Source organism: Pocillopora damicornis, chromosome 6, assembly GCF_964200805.1.
Source record: "Pocillopora damicornis chromosome 6, jaPocDami1.2, whole genome shotgun sequence".
In the NCBI taxonomy this organism is placed as follows: domain Eukaryota; kingdom Metazoa; phylum Cnidaria; class Anthozoa; order Scleractinia; family Pocilloporidae; genus Pocillopora; species Pocillopora damicornis.
Genome location: NC_142675.1, coordinates 18,200,001 through 18,227,007, shown reverse-complemented (window position 1 = coordinate 18,227,007; position 27,007 = coordinate 18,200,001). Strand labels below are relative to the sequence as shown.

The window sequence follows — 27,007 nt, the reverse complement described above, 5'->3', positions numbered from 1 at the left end:
CCTTTAATTTTTTTTAATGGGGGGCAAATCTTTGTCTTTAAGTGCTGACCGGTGGGAAGAAGGCGATTGGAAATGGGTGAGGAAGCTTGTCGGACCTTTTAGGGGTCAAAATCAGCGATCTGGTACCTTTATGAACATTTTGCATGTAAAATCAATAAAACTTATTCAAATACTGTGTGTCCGTTGAAGTTTCGGCGATTTGTGCCGTTTTAAGCTTGCTTTACCATCACTGTTATTAATGTCAAAAGGCGAAGTCAAGGCTGCACACTCCGATTTTGACCGTTGTCCACGCGCAGGTGGTTTGCACACCAAAAATCCTGATCGGCACCTCGCCTTAATCTATTGTCTTGATCAGATTCCGGATTCCTACGTCAAACTTGCGAAAAGCTACGATACCTTAAGGGACCGGTCATTATTTATCGCCTGGGGGGGGGGGTCGGAGTATTTAGGGGGGGATCACATGGTTTTTTGAAGACCTTTAGGGGGGATCAGCCGTAATTGGCAAGCATAATGGGGGGGATCAGACCAAAAAAAAAGGAATTTTAGGTCGCGCCGGGACCCCGGGTGATTGCATTTGTAAATACTTTGGTAGGTTTTGCCGCTGGGACTCTAAACCCCCAACCATATATTCAAGACCACGTTCAGTTGTATTTTGTATTATATAAACTCTATTCTAGCCCAGACACAAAACCCAAACCCTTTTACAGAACCTCCATTTTGTAAAAAAGAATCACTATCGTAGTCTAACATACACGTTTTTATTCAGGCACGATCTAAATTAGAAAGGTAATCAAGATTTTGAGAATGGAATACTTACAATTGCTCAAAATTGTTTCATAACGTTTCAGTTTGTTTTATAGAGAATCGTAATCTAAAATCATAAACTTTCATTATTTTAATACGCGGCCACATGAAAACAACAAATAAAAAAGTGTTTATTTTGGTGAGGCTGTATCTTGTTCCACTTCCGTGTCAGAATCTTCGGCAGCCCTCTCCACTGGCTCTTGCACAGTCTCCTCGTCAGATTCATCTGAATCCTCGCCCGAACTTGACCCTTTTTCAGCACCATTACTGCTATTCTCTTCGTTCATTCTGGCCACTACCACTTTCAAATTGCGTGCCAGCTCTGTTTCAAACACGCCTCTTTCCAAAAGCCATAGCAGAGGATCCAGGTGGAGACGCTTGACAAATCTCGCAGTGAATCCTGCATTAATACTTGAGACACATTTGTAAGTATTCTTTTCGAGTGAATCGAACACCTCTTTAGCTACCTCTTTTGAGGTAAGTTTTTCTAGGAGAATTGCTGCTCGCTGATGCAACCTTTTCTCCTTGATTTTTTTCACTTTTCTCTTGTTTTCTTTTTTTCTTCGGGATTGGCCGTTGTTCCCCATGGGAGATGGGAACTTTCTCTTCAAGCTCATGAGGGTGGTCGTGAGCGCATTGGAGGCTTTCTGCAGCTCTTGGTGTATGGCCTTCACTCGCTCTTGAGCTTCCTGGAAATATTTGAGCTCATCACTTGCAAACGACCTTAAGGTATGCTCTTCGGTATAAAGGTTCTTTCGTCTGTTGTCGATAAATGAGAGCAAATCGGATGCTGAATTAAAGGCCTCATTGACAGTGGTCAAGGAGGACTCACACTTCGCGACATCACCACTGCCCTTACATCCATCCACGCCTGACATGAACTTCGTGATGTTTTGGCACACTCCCCAATTCTCGTTTCTAAGCAAGTTGTTTTCTTTATCGGAAAGGGCTTTTATCTTTGTGTTTAACTGCCAACGCATTTGCTGTTGCTCGAGGAGATACTGTTTGAAACCGGCTTGTTTGGGGGGGGGGGGATCATGAAACTTTCCACTACCGATAAGGGGGGATCTCTAAAAAACTAGATACTCTACGGGGGGATCAGGTAAATGCTCCGATGTGACAACAAAAATACTCCGACCCCCCCAGGCGATAAATAATGACCAGTCCCTAATATTGATCTTAGGTTCGTACTTGAAAATTTGTTCTCTTTTAATATAAGCTTTTCACCATGATTTTAAAAGAAATACTCCATCCCCAAAGTTCCCAAAATGAAATCTTAAGATATTTATCTTTAAACTTTGCCACTCTTAGCTTTTCTATGATTCGCTTCGTGGTCAATTTCACTGCATCTCTTCTTCTTCGATAGCATTTTAGCGAAAATAATCCAAGCTTAAGTGCTCACAGCAAACTCCGCAGACTATTCAAATTTTGTCCGTTGTTTATCTGTGTAAGTTTCACCTCGCTGTCTTATTGGTTGATCAGGACAATAGATTAAGGCGAGGTGTCTCTGTGGAGATGGGGTAAGTATTGTACATTGACCGACTACTCGCGATAGAGAGAAAATTGACTCTGTACCCAAGTTTCTTCCACATAGCCAGAAAGAAGTGAACTCGGAAATTCAGGTAGAAAACGCTTGTTTCCAGCGAAATGCGCGGGGAGTTTTGGTATTGACACATGTTCCAGGGTGCAATGATCTTAGATCGTAAAATGTGGCTGAGAAAAATGCCGATCGGGAGGATCATTATGCGGATTTTGGGGATGAAATGTTACGATTTGCTGTATTTATGAAACTTTTCTCGAGATCACTTACGTCTTGCCGAGATCGACCGTTGCAAATTACAAACAATTTGTCAGAGTTGAACCAGCGTATTAAATATCTGACGTCACGCGACCCAAAGGGTTGTCTACTTGTGGTAAGTCAAATTTCGTATTTCATTAGTTAGAGTTGCTAAGATTAAGACATTTGGCCTAAAGACACCTACGTTATATGCAGTTACAGCAGAGGCTGCCGAATTGAATAACAAAAAAATTCTCAAAAAGACGCCGTGTTTTTCCAGCCAGAGGACAATCATGAAACGAGAATGAGAGAAAAAGTTTAAATTAAAAAAACTTGCAGGCTCAAACACGATTAGAAAATTACTTTCCTTTTTAATTTTCTATGCTAAACAGAGGAGGTTGCAACGTTAGGGAAAAACTGTGGGGCAAGTAGTCATACCTGGTGACTTTAAGAGAAGATATAAGAGAAGCCATACGATTCTGGTGGTTGTTTGACTGACTCACTGTTCTCACGCGTATACTCTTCAAACGAACGATGATGTCTTAAAACGCGAAGTAGTTTACTGATATCACTTTTTAAATTATCCCTAGCAATAATTACCCAAGACCTCGGTCATCAGTATCTGCGGTGGGAAATCTTCTGCTTTTGTTGTACAACTGCTGATATGGTGAGAATTGTAGAAGTCCTTGCATGGTTAGTAACTTAAGTCGGAGTATGTTTATGACGTCAAAGATATAATTATCGACTTCTTGATACAAAATCTTCGCAACTTCTTCATCAAGAACATTTTGACGCTTTCTCAATCCAACTCCAAAAGTTGTCCTTAAAATGAAAATTATCATAATATATCGCACCCTAAGTAATCGATATAACTTGATAATTGTGTACATGAAAAAAATTTTAGATAGCTTTTCACAATTATTCAGCCGCAAAGGGCACGAATAACGTGCAAAAAATAGTTCATTTAAACCCTACAGATCTCATTGTGCGTTTCTTAAAAACAACCGTGTTCAATCAAACAACAATATTAAAAATGCTTTTAAGGTCGTTTGCATGCTGTTCAAAGCCAACTTTTAGGTGTTTTATTTTCTTTTGCTCTAATTACCTCTTTTATTCTCTGAGTTTACTCTCCTCTTTATTGTGCTACTTAAGAATTGCATTTTTCTAAGCTATTCAGAGTGAAAAGACCTCTTCGTTGTTCACAATTATCAACAATTAAAGCGAAATTGGTAACTTGAACCAAATGCACCATGGAAAACAGCTGTTTAGTTAATTGCGGCGTCACGACATATCAGCAAGCTACCTTTGACACCTTTGATAAAGTTATATCCATTTGTTGATCGGTTAATTCAAAGGTTTTAATCAACGTGCGCTGGTTTAAGAGTTGTAGGTCAATGCAGTGATTTCTTCAGAAGTAGTCACGGAAGAGAAAGCTGATACGAGGCGGTTCAAAGAACCATCAAAGAATCCATATTATAGATAAGACAACTTTTTAACTAAAAAGATATAGGCATCAAGAGGCAATCAATGGAAAACTCTACAAAGTGTTTTAAACTTTAAACTTGGAGTAACATTCCTGAATCGAGCGACAGCTTCATTTCATCAACAGCTCAGTTCATAAATAATTCTGTTTGAAGCAGCCTTTAATTTTATCTAAGGTTTATTTCCTGATCCGTGACACTTAGATGAATTAACCTCGCATTGCTTATCGTCCTCGCCTCTCTTGCTGTCCAACTGGATTTTTTTCGGCAATATTGTAAGTTTCTGTTTCACCGTGCTTTTCATTTCGTCTAATGTTTTCAAGCCTTTATGCGAAACTCCCAAACGCGCCATTGTTTGAACCATAACTACGATGTCGTCGATCTCGTCTACAGCTGTTGCTGACAGATCCATCTCGCATATGCAAAGAAATAACTGTTTTGAGAGCTGTAGAAAAGTAAGATTCAATCAATCCATATCAATACTACGGTGTGAGTTCTTTGAAATGGATTTGTTTCTAGTCAATGAACAGTCTAGAAGTTTCAACGATAACAACCGCCTCTACTCAACCGTGAAAACCTAAATCCGAGATAAAGCAGTAGCGTAAATATAAAACCCCGTATGTGATAAACAGCCCAACAGAACGTTACCTAGAAGGTGCATAGTTACGTCCTTCTCTCTTTTCTTGAAACTGTTTATTGTTCAAGACATCCTAAAGAGCGTACGCAACATGAGTGCATCGATAGACATTGATGAAATCGACGATATTGGGCGAATGTCTGAGCTAATGAAGTCTCGAGGTATATCGACAGAAGGGCTGCAGACATTAGACCAGATGAAACAGAGGGCAAAAAAGGCACTCAGAATATCAGAGGAGGTAAGGATGTAAATATATACGGCTGTGTATCGATTCAAACCCAGGGTACACTGACATTGCCATGCTGCTGCAAAATTATTAAGAAATGAACTTAAATACCGGGCCTATGGTAATAAGAATCGGTGAAGTTATCGCCCGAAATTATCAATCAACTGTCATGCGGCCGGCCGTACGTTACAGCAATCTAAAGCGAAACCAATAGACACCAATAATTTTATTAGTTGTCGAATGGTTGTCAAACCAAACATTCTCCAGATTTAGAGCTTATTAATTAAACTACTAAAGCTCTTTTTTTAACATTTATGATTTCGTTATTTCAAGCGTAAATCACTCAATGAAATCACCTAGAAGGGTGAAACTTGATAATCCGCTTAGCACGGTTCAATGGACTCCCAAAATTGTATTCAAAGCGAATATGTTTAGAATGTCAGGCGTACATATTGTTTCTCCTCCCTCGCCAAATTTGTAAAGAAGAACTTCTTTAACGAGTGCCGGTTGGACTTGGGCTCAAACTCCGATTTAGAGCTATATGATGATAGGCTGTTGACAAATTTATCAGGACTCTCATCCGACGTTATTTACTGCTTTATATTGGCACTAACCGCCCTTCTCTTACAAGTAAATTCCTTTAATAGTTTCTGCTTCTTTGATAGAGGGAACCTCACCGTTTTTCTGGGTGGAGGATGGGTGGGAGATAACCGATCGATATTTTCACTTACACCGATATGTGATCTTGCGTGATAGAGGAAGGGGTGGGGGGGAGGGAATTTACGAGGTCTGGAACGCGGGAACAATGTTCTCACAACTTGCAAAGCGATTAATACGCATGCTAGTAAGCGGTATCTTTAAACAGCTTAGGACCGTTGCTGTTCCTGATGTTTTAAGCAAATTTTCGAAGATAGGAAATGTTTTCTTTAGATGGATTGTATGATGTCAGCGTCAGTTGAAATTATATTCTATTGAGCGCGACTTATAATTCCGGATTAGGAAAATGAGCGAAAATTGAAGGAAACGACGGTAAATTACTTCGTGTTAAGACATCACTGGTCGATTTAAGTGTGTACACGTGAGCAACAACAACCAGAATCGTATGGGCCGTTCTCTTATATCTTCTCTTGAAGTTGCCAGGTATGATTGCTTGCCCACCGTTTTTCCCTAATCTTTCAACCTCCTCTGATAAGCGTAGGAAATTCAAAAGAAAGGCAATTTTCAACTCGCGTTTGAACCTGTAATTTTTTAAAACTTTTTCAATTTGGCCATTCTTGTTTCATGATTGTCCTCTGGGTGGAAATACACGACGTCTATTATTTCATTCGGTAACCTATGCTGCAACTGCATATAATGTGGATGTCTTCAAGAGAACTTGAGATAATACCTGGATTTCATTTCCACATCATATTAATAAATTCCAAACATTAATCAAGTTTTTTTCTCTTTAGTTTAAAAGTTGAGTTGATGTTGTTATTTGCTATATTAAATAGGTTCAAAACCTTTAGATGGTATTTTCTCATGTTTGCTATTAATTGAATTTACTGGAAGGTGGAGTTGTTGCAACATGTTAACATGAAATTCAACAATGTTTTTTTATTGATATGTAAAAAGCTTTCATTTGACTAATACTGGCAAGTCTTTGTATTATATTTCAACCCAACCATTTTCCACAACTTGTAAACACCATTACAGAGTAATTAGTCAGGGAAATGGAAAATTTTTGGCGTGTACACCATGTTTGAACTGCCATTTCCATAATAAGCTGAAAGGATTGAGGAGAGTGTATGTGGGAATGAGCCCTCTTGTCTGTATCATTTATTTGCTAATTTCCCCTGTTGGCAATGTTTTCATGAGGTTGGGCTTTTAGAGTAAAGGAACTGAGGATTTTCGTAGGCAATAACTTTTTTCAAACCTGGAAACTATCATCGTGAAAGCCATACTTGTTCCTGGTAACTCATTCTTATTCTGATGAACTAGTTTTAAGAAGGATAAGTATTTTATTCCATAACTGTGATACATAGGCTGTAGAAAAAAATTTTAATTTGACTCTAGTTTTATAGCTAATACCAATCCCTACACATAAAAAAAATGTTAGGAGGATCCGAGGGAAAAAAATTTAAAAAATTTTAAAAAATTAAAAAATCTGACCGACTGACATAATGAGTCTTTACAGTGTTGTTGTCACACAATAACTCGTTCGCGTCTGAAGCTTTTATAGTTATTGGCGATGTTTACCTTGCTTTATTCGCCATGAGATCCTTATAAACTTTGTTGGAAGAAAAAAAAATGGTTTTTGACTAAAGATCTTTTACTTTTCTATATGTTTAACTTCTAATAAGTTTTACTGGATTGAAGACCAACTCGCCGATGTTTCTACTCGATTTTATATGTCGGCGAGTTGGCGTTGGCGAGTTGAACCGTCGGCGACTTGATCTTAATTCACTTAATTGTTGCAGTGGAGTTCACTCCTTTTTGAGGCAATCTTCAGCTTGATCATCCTGTTACATGTGAAAACATCATCATCAATGTTACATTTGAAGGCATAAGAAAATTTTAATCATTACGATGTAACGAAATCTCCCATTTTAACCCTGTTAGTCCCATTAGTGACCTAGACAGAATTTCTCCTAACATTATCAGTACGATATTAAGCAGACAAGTAATGAGAATAAAGAAAAATATCAATAAGGGGATTATTGGTTGATCCAATTCCAAATTCCCCAACCTAACATCACGTAAATTGTATGGCATACAGTATGGAGAATTCCCCATGAAATCTGGATAGTTAAAAAGTTAAGACACATAATGTAATCATATGTACCAGAAAGACAGCGAATAAATGTAACATACTCAAGTAAAGTGTTCTTATGGACAATGAAGTTTCAAACTCATTGAAATTAAGTTGACTTCATGATTCAGATCTCAGTTAAAGAAATGTGTAATATCTCTTTACATGGATGAAAAGAGAATGCCATTTATGAAATTTAAAATAGTAAATGCCAATAACTTAAAAATAGAACTTAAAAAACTATTAAAATATGGCATATCTATTCACTGAGATTTTAATCATTAGTTGGCACACAGAGATATAAAAGAGGCTTTGTGGAAACCAGGGCAATAAAATAAAGATTCAGGAGAAGCATATGACATTCACTAGTTTACTGATGTTCTCACCTGAATTCAAACTGGAAAGAGAACTCTGCAAAACTTCTGTTTTATCTTATTTGCAAGCAGGTTGAGGAGGAAATTAAAGGAATGGTTACATGTTATATAAAAAAGACCCTTAATATGTTGACAAAACTTCCCTAAATTATGGTGCCGATACGAACTTATCGTTCATAATCACTTTTGAAATTCCGAGACTTTACCTCAATGAATTTAACAGAAAATATTCAGGAAGGTTACAGAAACGGATTCTCGAAGACGGCTCTTGAATTAAAAAACTGTAAACAACAATTATTTACGCTAACCATGTGCTTACCAGCGTGCTTGTGAGCTCAAATTGCCGGGACCCCGTTTAATTACACGATCACAGCTCGGACGCTTCTTGCAAAATGTGATGACTATCAACTATAGAGATTGATTCTTCAGTTTCCAGCATTAGGAAAAAGTTATCGTATCGCAAGCATTTTCATCATGACCTGAACACTAAGTACGCCTCAAGATGTTGAGCGAAGAGAAAGTGGCTCCGTGTTTTGTGAGACAAACCATTTCCTGAAGTTCGAACGAATCGAGTAGAAAGCATGAAAACGTAGCGCTGAAAAGTACCATGACTAAACAATGAAATTCACTCAGTAGGACTAACTCCATTTTACCTGTGAGTTTGTTTGCACCACACATTTGCAGTCCGTAATATAATTCTCAGATGTTTGAAGGGTTCTCACATGACAAAATTGTCAAACTCAAATTATCGCGTCAGACTTAATATAAACATGAACATTGCTGACTCATTCAAATTTTATTTCAATTTTGGGAAAGGCCATTACTTCCTTATCAGGGTAAAAAAGCACTTCGACAAAGCGCGATTTTTTAAAATGAGTAGAGTAATTCCTGCATTAGTTAACTGAAGAAAGAAAGAAGTAGACACTTGCGCTCGCCGTTCGCTTTCATTTGAAAACTTTCTAGGTAAAAAAAATCTGTAAGATAACTTCTTTTCCCTTAGCACCACGACTGAATAAGACATTCCAAACGACAGGACTAGAAATACCTTGAAGAATCCAAACACTTTGAAATGTTATTCCACAGATGGCCCAAGCTCACGTCTCGAGAAAAAGCTAACGATTAGTTCATGAAAAAATCTAACATAATACTTTTACCTTGTTTATTTATGATTTTATGAGCTGTTACGATGATAACGTTATGCTCTACCACATTCTAGCCAGATTTGAGTTCCAGTTTTTATATCTTCTCCATCTTATTTTATCAGTTGCATGACAAGCGTGACATATAAATTCAAAGATGTATCAATCTCCGAAATACCAAGAGATGGATTTTTTTTCCTCTTTGCACTATTCCTAGAAAAACCTTTCAGGAACTACTGCATTTAGAAAACTAAAGATCCATCAGTGATCCTTTGCCGGCCGAAGTCAAAGTCAATTTGAATGACAAGCTATATACTGATTTAGGTAATTATCTGTTGTGTAAGCGTCTCATCTTACATGCTAACATGGAAATTTGCTTTTCATTTAAATCGTTCGCTGGCGGAATTTGTGGGTTTAGTTATCGAGAAGACCGAGGTTGCGTATCTCAAGTCGTTTCCTTGCATAGTTTTAAAAAAGACATCTCAGGTCACTCGCGGAGTTGCAAGTTTTCAGATCCAGAAAATGAAGTTGATCTTATTTTGTCGCTTGCCGGCATCTTCGAGACGCTAACAGGTATCGATAATTTTAAAATTTGCCCCACACATAGATGTTGGGTAGAGTTGTGGTTCCAATAGTAGATGTAGAGTGCCTAAAGAGGTGTCCGGCTATTGCAATATGGTAAGGATAGCTAGGGAAATTGGCAAGCGTGTATCATAGGTTGTACTCAAGATGTCTGGAAAATTCATACAGCCTGGCTCCGGTAAGTAGGCTACTTACCATCGTGAGAAAAATTACGTGTCCCCTCAGACTTAAATCTCGATTGGGAATTGGTCAATAGGATACCAAAAATCCAGACAGAGGCGGAGTTTTCTCTACTAATGTCTGAACACTTTGTAGGCTTCCTGCCGTTTGGCGAGACGCATAATTATGCACACGGTGGTAAAGTGCCCTTCCACACAAGCCACTAGACGCTGACAAAACTTGTTTCTCTTCACCCAAAATCACATCAAAATTTGTCCTTGCTAAATCTCAAGTGTGCTGCACGTATCATCACCCCCGGCGGATACATTTACATAACAGGGCGGGGGTGCGCGCCGGGACTTTTGAAAACGACCGTTATAAAATTAATATAAAAGGTACCTGAGTCTTATCTGTGTGGGAGTGGCAACAATTGATGTCTACCCCTAAAAAGTACCAATTCAAAAGCAAAAAATCGAAAATAAAATAAAAAATAAAAGTTCCTTGATCGATGTGCTCTAGAAGCTCAAGTCAGATCTTGAAAATCGTCCTAGTAATGCTTATTTCAGGTATTTTATTGAGCGAAAAAGATCCTAAAACGTACCAGCTTTATCCCTAAAAGGTACGAAGAGCATCCTTACCCATTTCCAATCGCTTTCTTCCCCCCCAGGTCAGCACCTAGAAACAAAGATTTGCCTCCTGTGAAAAAAAAAGTGATTTGTCCCCGTCGCCCGCCACCTCAAAAATCTAATGTTCCGTCCCTAAGATACTTTTTACATAATTCAAAATGAGTTTCGTTCCGGAACGAAATTAATTTCATAACGCGTTTACTTGCAAGATAATTTAACTTGCAAAAACAATTATTTATGTTCTTTTCTGTCTTTTTCTATGCTTACCTCGCTCCTTAAGAGTATTTATACGGATATAAGAGTCGCACCGCACTCATTCCGATATCATGTAAAAGGCCCCTAAAGTTTTTATTCCAAGAGCATCACGCCTTGCTCTCCTGTCTAAATACTATGAATTTCAATAGTGTTAAGGCAACAACCGCTTTTAACTGCTTCACTGCCACTGAAATAATGATTAGTGACCAAAAAAGGCATATATACTAATATTTTCAATTCAACATAAACAAAAATCGCTATACAGGGTAAGTATGAATTTGTGCGATTAAAAATTATTGCGTGACTAGCTTATGATGTAAATGGAGGAGGGGAAAACACAACGCAAAACCTGAGCTCCTGTCAAAAAGTAATACCCAGGCGTTATATAATAATCAAAACAGCTAACAAAATCATAAATACACAAGGTAAGAGTATTACGTTAGATTTTTTTACAAATTGTAGTGATTTATGCCAGTAAACAGTGGCGACAAGTAGGCACACCATGCATATTTCATAGTCGCTAGCAAGTAAATTTTGCCGGACTTTGAGTTCGTCTCAAGATAGAACAACACAAATACACAAGGAAACTTTTACAGTAACTCTTTAACATCCTTTTGTCTTTTAAAAGCTCGAAGCTCAGTAGATTCTGTCATATCGGTCATTGTTAAAACTTTGTTTTGATGTTAATTTTTCAACAAAGGAAAAGTATGTCGGAAAAAATATTCACCAAAAAAAAATTATTTCTTTGCCAGCTCCAGTAATGACAGGGGATTAAGTTTAGATGATAAAAAAAAAGGATTATGTTGACAGAAATACCGGAGGTCAAGTTTATTCGTTACATGAGGTCACACAACTCGGGTAATATTCACGGTGAAAATTTGCATATTTGAGCGGTCGAACGAAAAAAATCATTTCTCGAAAAACTAAAATATATTTTCACGCACGCATTATATCAAGCACGAACATCTCGCGAGTCGTTTTGTGGTCAACCTGTATTTAACGGTCACTCCGCCATTTTTCCTGGGTGACCGCTAAATACTGGTTCGATTGTAGAATAAAATGTGCATGCAAGGAAAAGAGCTCGTGCCTACGCTAGCTTAATCAGTCAACACACCGAAATGAGCTGTTTCCAAAGAAACCACCTCATTGAAGTAATTTTTGTCTAATATTGAGTGACCGACATGGAAAAATAGTATAGCAAGTCTAGCAAGTCTTATTGTCATATTGATAATTTTGCAAATAAATCTATCTAATCAATCCATGCTCCATTTAATAGGTCTTTTTAGCGTTGACAGAGGCCAGGAATGAAGTCGAGAGAACACAAAGGCTCTTGCTAGAATTATGCGTGAGCACAGAGGCCTGCCTAAATATGATGAGTGACAAGGACTACGCTCTTCTGGAGATGGGAGTCAAAAATCTCAAGAACCAATTGGTCTACCACAAACAGAGATTAGAGAGAGAAGAGCACGTCGTGCTTATTGCAGGTGGGTTGCTGAAAAAAATTTTGAAAGCTCATAATTACGTAGAAGTTGTAGCATGCGCGCGTGTTGTAACTTAAGTTTTCTGCTAGCAGCTCCATTCGCCCTAAGGCAGACTGTCTGCCACAAGACGACGCCACTAGCTTGCAAAGGAGTAGCAAGAGACAAGACACGAACTACTTGACGGACACTACTTATGTCGCACAGTTTCAAGTCAATGTCTACCAGACTTCAATTTAAATTGCAATATATTCTCCATTTTAATTATGCCTTCGTATCCGTCATAGCCAATATTTTGGATTTAATCGCGTCTAATCTGTAGAATGAATTTTCTCGGCTTACCACGAAGCGAGACTCATCATACAGTAAGTCGTGTGAAGCTCAATTTTTATATAAAAATAAGAAAAAAGGGCCGTGCACCGGCTCATGTTGACAGACGTCACGCAGCGTTTTCCATACTCGTCTCCTCATTTGTCGTAAGAGGTTTGCTCAACCCGTCAGGCCAAGAGAGCAACTTTTAGACTGATTTCACTGAGAAGTCAAATCTTTCATATGAGTTCATACCTTTACAGAGTATTTGAGAAATTTGCTTTTCCCGAGTGATAAACGATTTGATGTCGTACGGCCGAAACGCCGACGCTATAAACTCGAAAGACAGAAACGTTGCATATTATTGTTGTTGTTTTGGTTGTTGTTGTTTTCTTGTTTAAATTTAATTAACTCATCTTGATCACAAAACATTTTCTCTTTCAGAAATGTATAAACTGTGATTTCTTAAACTAATAAAAACTGACGACGAACATTTTTCATCATATGTATCATCCCTTTTATGTGCGGGAGATAAGTCAAAGTGGCTCCCATGTTTTCCAGACTTTGCGCTTCAGTGGAGTAAATTTTTTTTTAAATTTTTTGTCATAGTAACGCTTCTTTTGTCTTTAGGCGAACAGGGCTCGAGGCAGTTTCCCTTTAACGTCTAGATTCTTGTCATTCATGGTCGTAGAAACGATGAAAATTTTTGATAAGAACCTGTTTTGCATCTTTATGAGAAATTGGCACTTTAAACTTTACCAGGACTTATCGTAGATAATGATCTGGAAATTTAAACACAACCAATTTCAAATTTTTTTTTAACCTGGTGATTTTTCTCGACAGGTGAAAGAGATCCGAAAAAAAGCACGTTGCTGAGTCTGATTCTTGGGGAACAACTTCTCCCTGACTCTTTTCTTAGCACCTCTTCCATTATTTGCGAACTAAGATATGGAACAACCCCTAGGCTGATAGCACACTATAAAGACGCAGATCCTGAAACAGGCCTTTACTCAAAGACAATCCAACTTAGCGAGATGGCCGTGAACTCTCAACAAATCTTTCTTCAACAAACCTCCTCGTTTTTCCCTGAGCAAGATCTGCAAGGTCCAGTTTTTGATAAGATCGAGATCTTTTGGCCAAACAACCTGCTTAAGGTTGGTGATTAGCAAGCTGAGGACATAAATTGTAAATTGTGAGCCGAGGGTTGCTAAAAGCTACCATCAAGTGTTACTCTTGGCAAATTAGGTCTTGTAATGTACTGTTGATTGACGGATTATCTTTGACACTTAATATATGTCGTTTTTGTTCGTAATCTAACCCTTCAGGAGCACAGTTGTAGCTTGATTTCTTTACCAGAAAAAAAGTCTATAGATATTTCAACAACAAAAATTACAAAAGTAGTAATTAAAGAAAGAGTCATTTCCCCTGTTTTAGGATTCACTTACCTCTCATCGTTATCTCTCTTAGGAAAGAATCGTCGTGGTTGACAGTCCAGGATTTGAAAAATCACCCATGGTGGACGAGAAAGTAAAGGCTTACCTTTCTGAGGCTTTCGCAGTTATATGCGTCATTGACAGTTTAGCACAGCAGCAAAGGGTAAGCTGCATGGAGAGGTGGAGTTAACGCACCTGCGGCGTTTGCCATAGCAGGGATTTTGTTTATTTAACTTTGCGGTAAAACTGTAAACTGACTAATACAATTATCCCGCGGCAGACGAATTTTAAACCGCCCTTTTATTACGTATTGGACTAAATTGATGAGCAAAACTCGCCAGATAGAATCTAAGATGGGAATGGTACACTGTAAAATTAAAAGCGTTGATTTGGCCCCAAAAATGGGGCCAAAACGAGTGAGTCCAGTTTGGCACTTGCTTAGGGTCAATTCGGCCCCATTGAAATGGGGCTGTTTTTGGCACCAATTTTGGGGCTGAATTGACCCCGTTGTAGGGGCCAAATTGGACCATGTGAAGGGTGAATTTGAAAAATACAGGGGCCACTTTGAAATTTATAGGGGCCAAAACAGCCCCCGAAATTTCAGCCCTCTCACAAATGGCCCCTTTAAAAAGAGCCAATTCAGCTCCAATGTGGGCCACTTCAGAAGTAGAGGGCTCTTTCCTCCCCATGCTGATTTTCCCCCTTACATTCAAATAATGAAAATACACCACATACTTTATCTTTCAAACACTCATTTATTAGGTTCTAGATATTGTTTATGTAAAAACCTTTTATGCTACCTGATTTTACAGTTATTAAGAATCTTAATTGTGGTATAAAACAGACAAACTTTGAAACATCATGTGAAAGAATATAACATACATACATACATATTTAACATTAATTCAACCATTTTCTAAAATAGATCTCTTCCCTAAATCAATATACTTCTTAACAGTACAAGCATTGCAAGAAATTACACCCAAGAGACACTTGTGAGTAAAGTTTCCCTTTTCAATGACTTAGCAAATGTGGTAATGTAAAGCAGCTTATAATTAAGACTGATTTAAAGTACAGAAAATTATCAAAATAAGACAGAGGCAACAAATGGTCCAGTTCCTGCACAAGAATATAGATCTTGTTTGATTTGTGCATATGAAAAACAAAGAGCCTTAGAGCAGCAAAGAGTATTCTTCCAGTGGATGTGAGAATACATGCACTCATATTGCTACTTTAGATATTATCAAAATATAAACTATCAGCAAGTACTACCACAGGCATTTGCCAAGTCATTGAAAATAGAGGAAACAGTGACAAGAGTCTGCCTGTGCCCAATTTCAAGCAATGCTTGCTCTAAAAAAAGTCAAAATTGCCTTTGACCGATTGTAAGAAAATATAAATGAGCCAAGTAACCCAATGAGAGCATCAAGAATCTTTTCTTGCGAGAAGTGACAAATTACACTTCCCTCTGTTACTATATTCAGGTGATTGATGTATTGAAGATCTCCAACAATTAAAGTTTGTGCTGGACATAATCTCTGATTGCTGAATCAACATCAGCTACTCTATACAATAAAAACAAGTTTTACAACCACATTAAAATCAAGCCAAAGTGCAAAAAGTGCCTGTAGCCAGAAAAAAAAAGAATATATATATATACACACTTAAGTTAAAGAATTAAAGAGGACGCATCAATTCTCTGTGACTGAGTTTTGTGCCTAAGTGCTAGTCAGACAGAAAAGTTCTGTCTGACATTTTGCAACTTTTTAGTTTAAGGCAAGAGATTCATCACCACAAAATTGTCTCTCTTCACTGCAAGCAGAAGAGGTGAAGCAATAGATTTTTAGACCATACCAATCCATTCAGTTTCCAAGTCAACTTAGTCTAGTATCCTGCTAACCATACAAGGATACTATGCAAAAATTTTTTTTTTGCAATCCACTGTTGCTCAGAGTACTTTAGGCTGCGGATGAGATATCCCTTCTGGGTATCCAACTCTACTGAGGCAGAGAACTGTACAAAAAAACAAACAAATGAGCAAATTAATTTGTTGTTGGAGAACAGTAAATTTTTGCAACTACAAAGTTGCAAAATATTTGTAAGCAAACTGTGCATAGGAAGTAAAAACACACTAATGGTGATCATCAATGATGTATTTTCACCAAACTGTATATGTACTTATCAAGAAAAGAAATCATACCTCTATGCACTTCAGTTTTAGTTCAGTATTCATGAATAAATAAGGATTGCTTGTAGACTTAAAAAAACAAAACAAAGAAAAGTTTCTTACCCTCGATGGTAGTTGGAATTTTGAAAGCCATTCAGGAGGAACCTGTAGGTAAATATTTGTTTTCAAAAAAATTAAACTGTCTGATAACATCCTATCAATTCACTAATTTTTTAATTTGCCAGATTTAAAAATTGGGTTTACTTTGTTTTATGCATGGTGCAAGTAAATACATATCTAATATATTTCAATAAAAATAAAGCAAATCTCGCCATTTTTGTAGGTGCAATCCCGAGATAGATTTGTCATCTTTAACTGATCAACTGGCACCTTGTGTGTTTTCCTTTAGGATATAATCGAAAGAAAGTAATCGATAATGTACTCTTCACCATCCTGCTAAGTTTAATATACAAGAACTTACTTGGACAGTGCTCAGTTCTGTCGCCTCGTCCGTAAAACAGAGATCCTTGGGCGATTTACCCTTTTCTTTCGGTGCCAATGTCACCTCTAAATTTTCATAATCGCTGATGTTATCTGAATCATCAATCGACGTTTGAACCGTCTTACTCGAAGGACTTGATTCTGCACGCGGAAAGAGTGAGAGCCAAAAAATCAGCTTAAGTGGATGCAAACAAAGACATAGACATAAAAATATCAGTTCATCTTTTCTAGAAAAAGATTAAGAATTTAGAGTGGGAGATCCTAAAATCAGAGAATCTTGAAATAAGTTAAATTCATCTTGTGCAAATGCAGTATTCGAACTGTAACCGTCTCTATCTCTCGCCGCCAAAATTTGATCACGTGACTTTAGTTGCGAAACCGCTGAGACTCAACAAGACTCGGGAGAAGAGGCGAACCATTCATGCGTCAAATTCTCTGGTGGGAAAATTAATTATCGTACCGACGAAGAACTCGTGTCATCTCTAGGTTCAGCGTTCATTGCAATCAATTTCTTGAGCTTTAGACGCTCTTTTATAATAGGGATGTAGTGCCTTGGTACGTCTGCATCTTGGGCGATGGCAAGGAGATCTTGGCCATCGCAACCGTCTTTTTCTGCAAGATAAGATACGAACAAAGATCAATGGAGCGGACAAGTTTGTGAATGTAAAGTTGCAGTAAAATACGTTGTTAAGAAATTTCTTTTGCCTACCTTTACTTTCTTAAGTCTCATTCCATGCGACTGTATCCAAGAAACAGCCTCTTCAGTGACGAATTCGCTGCTTTAATTCATTATTGTTTCCGACGCACGTGGTCTAGGTTCGACTAATGCCATCACAGGTAGCTCACGCTCACGTCTCGAGAAAAAGCCAACGATTAATTCGTTTTGTGACTCGGTGTTCAGTTACGAGAGGAACACTTTATAAGGAATAGTATAGGGAACGAAATATGGTCGCAAAAAGAAAATTAATTTTATATTTTCTTTTTTTTTCAAAAATTGTACCTCGTTGGGGCCAAATTGGTCAATCCTACTTGGCTCTTGGAAGGGCCAAATTGAGAAAAAGTTCCAAAGTAGAATTCATAGGGGCCAATTCAGATTTTGGAGGGGTCGAAATAGTACCTGTCCCGCCTGTTTTGGCTCAAATAGTCCAAAACGAACCTTGATGGGCCAAACTGGCCCTCGAGAAATTGGGGCCAATTTGGCTTTTGGGGTCAATTTGGCTCTTTTCATTTTACAGTGTAAGCTATTATCATATAACTTTCATAATAATCAATAACGTTATTGTTAACGTTGCCACCATCATCAGTGTTATTGAAATTCTCATCATCGTCATAATAACTCCTAATTACTTTTGTCATCGTTATTATTACCATGGTCGTTATCATTATCTTTAAGATTATTTTACTGACCAGAGCAACCATTCATAACAGCTTTTCCTTAGGATATTTCCCGGTTAAATATGTTCTTATTTTTAATATCATTATTATGATTATTATTATAAAGATTATTATCATTATTACCCTCGAGGGAATTTTCAACTCCATGTGTACGTTTGTCCTTATAGATGGAAGAACCAATCAGACAATGCAGAAGAGTTTGTCTTGACCATCTAGAAAACTCGTCAATTTTTCCTCTTTTCTTATGTAAGAATTGGGATCGAGTATCTCAAAAAGAGGCTGATTCCATCAAAAATCACGTCGTCGGAAAAGTCAGAGAATACTGGCCTGAATTAGACCCAAATTCTCAAATCATTTACATTTCATCGCCTCACGCCACAAACGATGGAACAGTTGTCGCGGAGTCTGCGTTGCCGATGGATGCTATTAAATCCACCACCTTGCAAAACAATAAAGCAACGCTGCAAATGCAGCAGAGGTACGTTCTGTAGAGGGTGTTAATGGTCCTAATTTACCTCTTAAGGTTACTTCCCATCTTCGGAGGCCGAAAAATTGATTTTTGTTCTATTTGACTAAACTGAATTCAAATATTCAACTTAACGTTTCCATAAAAAAAATTCTGAAATCTTTAAAAAACCGAGTTATTTAGAAAAACGTACTTTCAAATAAAAGTTAATAATTCAGGAATGTGTTAAAACTGACTACCTTTATTCATTACGAAATCACTATCTCGTGCTTATGCTAATTGCATAGTTGTGTGTGCTGTGTGAATGCGAAGGTGACAATTACATGGTGCAACAAAAACAACTGAGTTCTTTAGAAAAAATAAACTTTTAATAAAATTTAACTTCCATATAAAAGTTAATAAATCAGGAACGTGTCGCAATCTCGGACCTCAGCGAATCCCCTGGGGAAATTTTCGCGGCAACCGCTCATGTTGAGGCTTAATTTTCTTGTTATTTCCATATTTTGTTTACATCGCGCACAGGCAGACAACGGCCGCGTGACGTCAGTTATCTGATACGCTAGGTGAACTCTTAGATTGTTTGTAATTTGCAACGATCGATCTGGGCAAGACGCAAGTGATCTCGAGAAATGTTGCCTAAATACCGCAAATCGTGACGTTTCATCCCGAAAATCTATGCGATGACAGTCAGATAAATAAAGGTCATTTACCTCTGTTTTTCATGTTGTTTCGAGTGATTTTGTGGACGGTTAATTTCCCACTTTGCACTGAAACCCCTCCGAAGACAAAGGAAAAACACAAGGCGTGCAACTTCCAGGACCGACCGGGCCGAAAGCCTCCAGAACTTCGCCGAATTTCTTCCGCTTCCAAACGTTGCTCACCTCCCAGCTTCGGGTACGTTATAAGTCGATAATCGTGTAAGAACCAAGCCGAAAATCAGTGCAGTTGCCCGCCTCTAACCATCTCAAAAGTCTGCTCGATTTCCGACATTCGCGGCTACACGCAGGCTACGAAGAGGTCGATCGTAAGCCTTCGATTAGCCGTATAAAATTCAAATTAATCACTAACTGAGCTCAGATTTCACCCGACCCTCCCCACGCCAGTGCACAGTGTGTACCGTCTTTCGACCGACACGTTTTTTGTTGATTGATGCCTTGTGAAGAAGAAGGTGCAACCATTTTGCTCGTGCTGCGGCATCCAATACCCGACAAGTCAATAGAAGAACCTTCGTTTGTTTCTCGCCTTACCGGCTCCTAACACTTTTTTAAAAGGAAAATCGCTTAAATTATATTTTTATCGTAAACTGCAGGTATGAAGCTTTCTTCAGATGTACAGTTTGTTGGGAGTTTAGTGAACCTAATACGCTTACGAATTTTTTCCCGAAGGACACCCGCGAAGGGGGGAAGTAACCTTAACCTAGCTGGATTTTGCATTTTCTTCGTGGTCAAGTGATGTACTCTTCTTATCCCATTACTGTTTTACTTGTGACTCCTTGTAAGAAGACCAGGTTATGTTTCCCTCATGTCTTGATCTAATAAGATTCATTCATGTGCACAGAGAAAATTGTAATTTTACACATACGTAAAGGCGTAGAAATTGTCGGGCTTGCTTTTCTAGATAGTTATTAGAAAGTGATTTATGGAGAAACTTGGGTAAAAGCCATATTCCCTAACGCCTCAATAAGCTCAAAATCGCCACAATAGCAATGAATTTCTTCCTAGTTTGTTATCCGATTAGTTTTTCTTTAAGTTTCACCCACATGGAATGATAAAGAATAAGTTCAATAAAGATAGTGGTTAAAAATTAACTTGAAATTTGCATACTTTCATCTCTCAGGTGGCTTGATTTTGCCATTTCACGTATGGTCTACCACATGAAATTGGTTATGGATCTTCTTTGCCCATCCACCGATCGTAAGACCGTCTCCGATTCACATTCTGAACGCCTTCATAACGCTGAGAGGCAGCTGTGCTCAGTTGAATGCGAGTTCCAGGAGAAATTCAGAAAACTGACAGACGATGCTGTCCAGGATCTATCTAAACACCTCCAAAGTTGTGAAGTTATGGAACAATTTACTTCGTGGACGCTTGAAGATATTCCACGCACTGGAGAAAGCTGGAAGGAAACCAAACAGTTTATCCAAGATGCATTTAACGAGCGACTTCAGAACATGATTGCCGCGTGGGTAGAAAAAAACCAAATTTTATCCAACAATCGCAGCTCTCTGGTCCAATTGTCCCACCAGCGATTTGATGAAAGCAAAAGTCTACTTCCATACCAATACCTAGAGAACCCAGTCATCGCGGATGGTGCCACTAGTAGATCAAATACTTGCGTGTCTTCAAATCACTTCGGCGCGGCCAAAAAAGCTATGATCGGGCTGACAAGTCCAATTTGGGTTCCATTTGGCCTAGTAGGTTTAGCTGTTAGTGTTCCAGTTGTTGGTGTCATGACACTTAAAGAGAAAGTAACAAATATGAAACGTTCAAGAAAATACGGAAAAGAAAAACATAGATTCATCGTGCGAGCCTCCCAGAAATACCTTTGCAAAATGGCTCAAGAGCAACAGCTTTCGTTGATCGTGGAAGAGAAGCTCAAAGATGTTCATGTTTACCTTACAAAAGTTTCATCTCGTTTGCACGAGCTCTTAGCCGCCGACAAAATACTATATCAGCAGCTCAGAGATGAGACCCGCTCTAGAGATGAAATTAAAAAACACTATGGCCGTTTAGGAGAGATGAGTGTTAGAGTAAAGGAAAAGATGGCCCTCTTTTCCATTAAAGAATTACAGAGCATGGAAATAAGTTGTAATGACTTGAAGTGGGATCGAGACGATCCATCTTCACTTGTTGGAAATGGAGAATCCGCTTCAGTTTATCGGGGAACATTCAGGTTACCAGGACAGAGCGAACCAACACAGGTGGCTGTGAAATTGTGGAGTAAAGAACTGAACGAATCTACAGCGATTGGCTTCCTTTCTAAGACAGAAACACTGAGGTTAGTTATTCTTAATGTTTTTTTCAAATGAAAATTAATAAATATAGTTGAATTTAATAGATAAAATAGGGCTGCGTAAAGAAGAATTTAATGTGATTTGACTACAATAGAAATTTAGATGATTTAGATAGATCGGTATGATAAAATAGCAGTTGAAAAACGCCGAAATATTCGGGTACTTTGAACCCAAACGAACTTGAATAAAGGTCGGTGTAACTATATTTTTTGTAGGAAGCTTGGCTTTTCCTTTATTGTCAAGTTCTTTGGGACAGCATTGCTGAAGGAAGGCGATCGATTGCGGGTGATCCATGTATTGGAATTGTGCGAGGAAAACTTGATGAATCATATTTTTCAGAATCCTGAAAATAAACCTGCATTTTCCAGAATAACCTCCGCCAAGAATAAGGTACTGTGCTGGGCAAAGGACGTAGCTGCTGCTATAGAGTTCATACACAACCAGGGTATTGTTCACCGCAACTTCAAGCTGGAGAAAATCTTGGTGAGTTTCGAATAAGTCTGAATTTGATTTTTACAGTTGCCGCGATCTCAGTCTGCATGTGAGGGTCAGTTCATCATTTATTATCTAATACGTTAGTCAAATAATTAAGAGTTACAAATTAAATGTAATATTTGTTAAGATCCACTTGAGTACTCTTTAATCTATAGTTCACGGTGTCAAGTGACGAACTGTAAATGCTATTGGTCAATTTTGCAAAAGGGGCCTTGAAGCTCCTAAAATGCCCGAAATTATTTCCTGGACATAGCAACTGTGCTCATATCATTCACCTCTTTTCATAGCTCTCTCAAAAAAATGTCGTGAAGGTCTCTGGTTTTCGCCCTTCCGAAGAGGCTAAGGTCATCACAGACGAGACAACGGGAACCAATGCATACCTTGCCCCGGAAGTGATCCTTTCCAAAGAACACGATACTAAGGCTGACATATACAGCTTTGGTGTAATGCTTTGGGAGATGTGGTATGGCAAGAGAGCCCTCCTTGAAATAGGGGGACATGTGCCGGACCAAGAGGCTAAGGGTGCAAGACCTTCATGTGTACAAGACGTGATCATGCCTCCAACTGGCTGGCAAGATCTAATGCAGCGTTGCTGGGATGGAAAACCCCACAATCGACCAGATGCGGCAGAGTGTCACAAGCTACTGACGGTGCTCTCCCAAGAAGTTTACACACCACCTCTATGAACACTAGTTATTAGGTGATCATCTTAAACGTATTTCATATTTAAAGATAGAATTACTAGGCAACAATAGCAATTGCCAGTCTGATAACAAACTCGTTCTGATTGCTATAGTAAATAGAAGAGTGACATACAAGGAAACATGTATTATGTTAGAATACAGTACCTGGCAGACTGATGCTAGACAAGAACCCATTTGTAAAGGCAACAAGTATAATTTCGCTTAAAAGCTAAAGAAAATGTTTTCTGCATAAAGGTAAATGTGTGTTTGAAGACCATCATAGCAATATACCATTTTTGCATTTAAAAAGGCAAGAGCAGTTTTTTTTGTCATCGCACGGTTTGTAACATAGCCTCACAATCAGAAAACACATAAAAAAGGAAACGATTTCTTTTTTCTTTAGCGCTTCAACTTTTCTTATCAATATAAAGGTCATTAGTATCGTTCTCAACATGAACAGCTATCATTGACGTTTTTTTTCTGGATCACAGATATAATGATTGCATCATTACTGCAGTTTTTGAGTAAGGGAACTTGCTAAATGAGTAAAATAAATCGATAGTACGAGTCATTTCAGCACTTTGAAATATAGAAACAGCGTAAGTCTCTAAAGGTATAAATGGTGTGAGTAGAAAAACACTCAGGGATCTTGGGAGCCGAGTTTCAAAACTGAGACGTGCACATTTGCATACGAAAGTGGTACGGTTTATATGTTGGTAAATGAAACGTTTATGACGGCCAATTCAAAGGTTTGCCTCCAACACCTCCTAACGATATACTTTTAATTATTGTTCGTTTTTGAACGATTAAAAGCGATTTTCGGCCAAGAAGGAAACTGTCAAAAAAATTGAAGCACCTCGAAGACTACTTTCAGTATTAATTTTGGAGTGGGTCATTGACAATGAAAATCGCCGACTCAATTAGATCGACTCATCGACCCGAAAATTGACATCTAAGAAATTTCTAGCCAGGTTTTCAAAACAAAGGTACATCCCGTAACATCGTAACATCCCGGAGAGACTCAGCCGGAAATATGCATCTAAGTTCATTTTCGTGACTATGAAAAGTCATGTTCTTTTCAAAGACACGTCACAATCATTATTATCTTGTAATATTAAATTTATGTTATTTATATCCGCTGTCTAAGTTAAAATAAAGAGACAATAGCATTACGTCTCAGAAAAAAAAAATTTTTTGGCTTTTAGAAAGAGGTATACTTTGTCGCTATAGAACACGAAATCTTTATGCAGTGCTGTTTTTAAGGCTGAAGTCACATGGAAATGTCCTAATTTTTAACATTTGCCTACTAACTCTAAATATGGCCCACTCTTTAGGCGCGATCCACTTCGAGATTAGTACTCAGAAGGAGTATCGTCGGTGAATGCCTTCATCCTGGAACTTTCTCTCTTGACCTCTCGATAACCCGAGGAGTCATCAATGATACCGGGAGGAAAAATACAGTAAAAACTTCCTGGTTCTGCTGCCGAAACATTCCTTTACAAAATAACCCTGACCTGAGAACTCAGAAGGCTAGAGAGGCCAACACTAGCCAAAGGCACGAGCTCGAGGAGGCCTCATTGCCTCTCTTCTATCCAATTTTTTTAGCAATAGAGAATTCTGGGTAGAACTCGTGTTGTCTTGCTTACCCTGACAACCCAACCGCATGCTTCGCAAGCATGAAACTTTTTTGACGATTCCCGTGGTATAGGGTTCCATCAAGAGAACATAAATCATTTATATTTTGCTGGTTCTAATCATTAATAGAAATGATACTGCGCATGAATAAAGTAAACGGAAAAACAAGTCAGCAACGATAAAGAAAAATGCAGCCAAAGTTTGAGTCCTATTAAAATTTGAGCTTGAAATAACGGTTTGCCTAGGCTCAATTTCTGAGGACTTGCGATTTTTGGGATATATCGCTCCTCTTTGACAAACATTATAAAAAAGACTAGCATTGACTGTAATCAACAAAACGTAATTTCCCGTAACTTCCCCTATGTAACTATGCCTAGATTTGAATAATTCTTCTCGAAATTTACTTATTGTGTGTAATGATTAGCTATGATTCCACAATCGTCGAATAAGTAATTTCCGTTTTGAGTCAAGTGTCATAAGGTCAATGTGAATTTTCATAGTAACTTCGGACTGGGAATTCTTAGGAATTCCCAACCATAACAAATCTTGTTTTAAAAACCTTGAAATTCCCAAAAATTCCCAGAAATTCCAAGTTTATAGCCAAGAGGACTTGGAATTCCTAGGAATTCCAACTCAGAGCACTAATGAGTTTTCCTGAAAAGCTGTAAATCTAAAAAATTCCTAGGAATTTCTAGGAATTTTCAGAAATTTCTAAGAATGTTTAAGAATTACTGGGAATTTTAAGCAAAAATTTGAGGCCACTTATACAAAATAAATACTTAAAATTAAAAAACCGCAGCTAAAAGTCAAGTGTTCAATGAAATTTATTTACAAGCTTAATTAAGGTTTACGTGTAAAATATTTTTGATTAATTATTAACATCAACATGTCGTAATATTAGGATGGAATTTTGATTAATTTTTCGTTTCTTGAAAATTTCATACGGATTAATCATCAATTACAGCTATTCATAAAAAATAGTCGAATTAGTCATTAAATTAATTTGGTTTGACACAAATTGTGAATAAAATCTGTTGATTCTTTTCCATAAAATATAATATCTTAAATTATATTTGAAACCAAGCACTCTTGGGAGTAAAGGGGCTAGTTACAGTTAAATAGAATTGATTTTTTAATTAAAATCTTGTTGTCACTGTAACAGTAAATTAGAATGAAGTTATCCTAAACTGCAAACTTAGCTTCTGTTTGTCTTTTTTTCCCTGGGCTCACAATGAGTTGGCCTTGAATGAGGTTGTCTACAAGAAGCTTGACCATTTTGTATCTGGATTCCATGACATATGAATTTGAAAAGAAAGGATATATATAAATATATATATTAAAAGCTCACACCAGACCTTAGATAGCTATAAGGGAAAGAGCATTCATTGGATTCTCAAATTGGGAAATCTCTGATATATTGAATGACTTTTATATTGGAATCAGTACATCTCTCCTATAGATTTTACTAAAAAAAGGGCTGAACACATTATTTTGTTTTAACCAAGGAGGGCTTCTTTATGTAATAGGTCTCGTCTAATAACAGTTTGTAATATTAATCTTGAATGTTACCAAACGTGACTAAAGTAATCTTGAAACCTTACTGATAGATTTATTTCATTGTAAAGCATAAGCTTAAGAAACTGCGGCATGCAAGTGACTGATTCGATTCTCAGAATTATTCTAGTTTCAGTTGCGCCGAGCGCTATGTAAGCTTAATTCAAACCGTTACATCTATTCTTTGATAAGATTTTGATCACGTTCATGGCAAAGGTGAGAAATAAGACAAGCTAAGCCAATCAAAATTTTGAATGCGATTACAAATCGTCTTTTACCCTCATTTTTATAAAAGGAGGATACCACATTAGGAAGTATAAGAGATACATAGATGATCCCAGTGTACCAGTGGTATCCAGTTACCTCGCCACCAAGCAGACTCGCCACCAGCGAACTCGCCACCAAGGAACGATCTCGCCACCAATGTACTCGCCACCAAGCGAAGTCTTCTCGCCACCAACCACCAATACAGAGATTAGTCGAGGAGAGTAGGATGTTCGGCTGATAAGTTTGTTCGCTTGTCTGTACTCAAACTTTATAAACGTATGTTGTCGAAAGCACGTTCGAGACCGATAAGTTTGTTCGCTTGTCTGTACTCAAACTTTATAAATGTATGTTGTCGATACCACGTTCGAAACCGAAGTAAGTTTTTATTCGTCGCATCGAGTTTTGCAATTTCTCCTCTCTTACGTGCAAAAGACAAACACGATACGTTTTTATGTCAATGAGTTAGGAACAGAACACATCTAACACGTCGCTGAAGGTCATAATTTAAATACAGACAAGCGCACAAAAGTATCGGCCGACTTGAATTGTGCTCGTTCGAACATCCTACTCTCCTCGACTACTTTATTCTAGTCTATCTCTTTATTGGTGGTTGGTGGCGAGAAGACTTCGCTTGGTGGCAAGTACGTTGGTGGCGAAATCGTTCCTTGGTGGCGAGTTCGCTGGTGGCGAGTCTCCCTGGTGGCGAGGTAACCGGTAACCGTACCAGTACCTAAATCAACAAATTTAGCTTGACCGTAGC

At 38.0% G+C, this 27,007-nt stretch overlaps 1 protein-coding gene, 1 long non-coding RNA gene and 1 pseudogene across 5 annotated transcripts in view; 1 reads left to right on the top strand and 2 right to left on the bottom strand.

Annotated features, from left to right (window-relative positions):
• The window catches only part of LOC149044278 (uncharacterized), an 87,144-nt pseudogene that overhangs the window by 15,402 nt on the left and 44,735 nt on the right, over positions 1-27,007 (bottom strand). The gene's annotated exons all lie outside the window — the stretch shown is intronic.
• LOC113682097 (uncharacterized) lies at positions 4,688-23,621 on the top strand. Its single transcript, XM_089210954.1, has 8 exons — positions 4,688-4,937; positions 12,128-12,335; positions 13,482-13,792; positions 14,106-14,234; positions 18,302-18,612; positions 20,437-21,597; positions 21,829-22,096; positions 22,396-23,621. Exons 1-8 carry the CDS (start codon positions 4,791-4,793, stop codon positions 22,792-22,794), a joined length of 2,934 nt encoding a protein of 977 aa, XP_089067080.1. The 5' UTR covers positions 4,688-4,790; the 3' UTR covers positions 22,795-23,621.
• LOC149044282 (uncharacterized) lies at positions 14,807-17,993 on the bottom strand. 3 transcript variants are annotated; one of them, XR_016188049.1, is made up of 3 exons: positions 17,449-17,993; positions 16,362-17,351; positions 14,807-16,084 (listed from the first exon to the last, which is right to left on the bottom strand). It is a non-coding gene; the product is annotated as an uncharacterized LOC149044282 (long non-coding RNA). The 3 variants fall into 3 exon arrangements; XR_016188050.1 differs by lacking the exon at positions 17,449-17,993 and having other exon boundaries at positions 16,362-16,403; positions 16,720-17,406; XR_016188048.1 differs by lacking the exon at positions 17,449-17,993 and having other exon boundaries at positions 16,362-17,434.

Bases quoted from the DNA above. Each gene is read 5' to 3' on its own strand.
- LOC113682097 (XM_089210954.1), top strand. From the start codon at position 4,791: ATGAGTGCATCGATAGACATTGATGAAATCGACGATATTGGGCGAATG. The intron at 13,793-14,105 runs GTTGGTGATTAG...TATCTCTCTTAG, and splicing joins GGCCAAACAACCTGCTTAAG to GAAAGAATCGTCGTGGTTGA. The intron at 18,613-20,436 runs GTACGTTCTGTA...TTCATCTCTCAG, and splicing joins ACGCTGCAAATGCAGCAGAG to GTGGCTTGATTTTGCCATTT.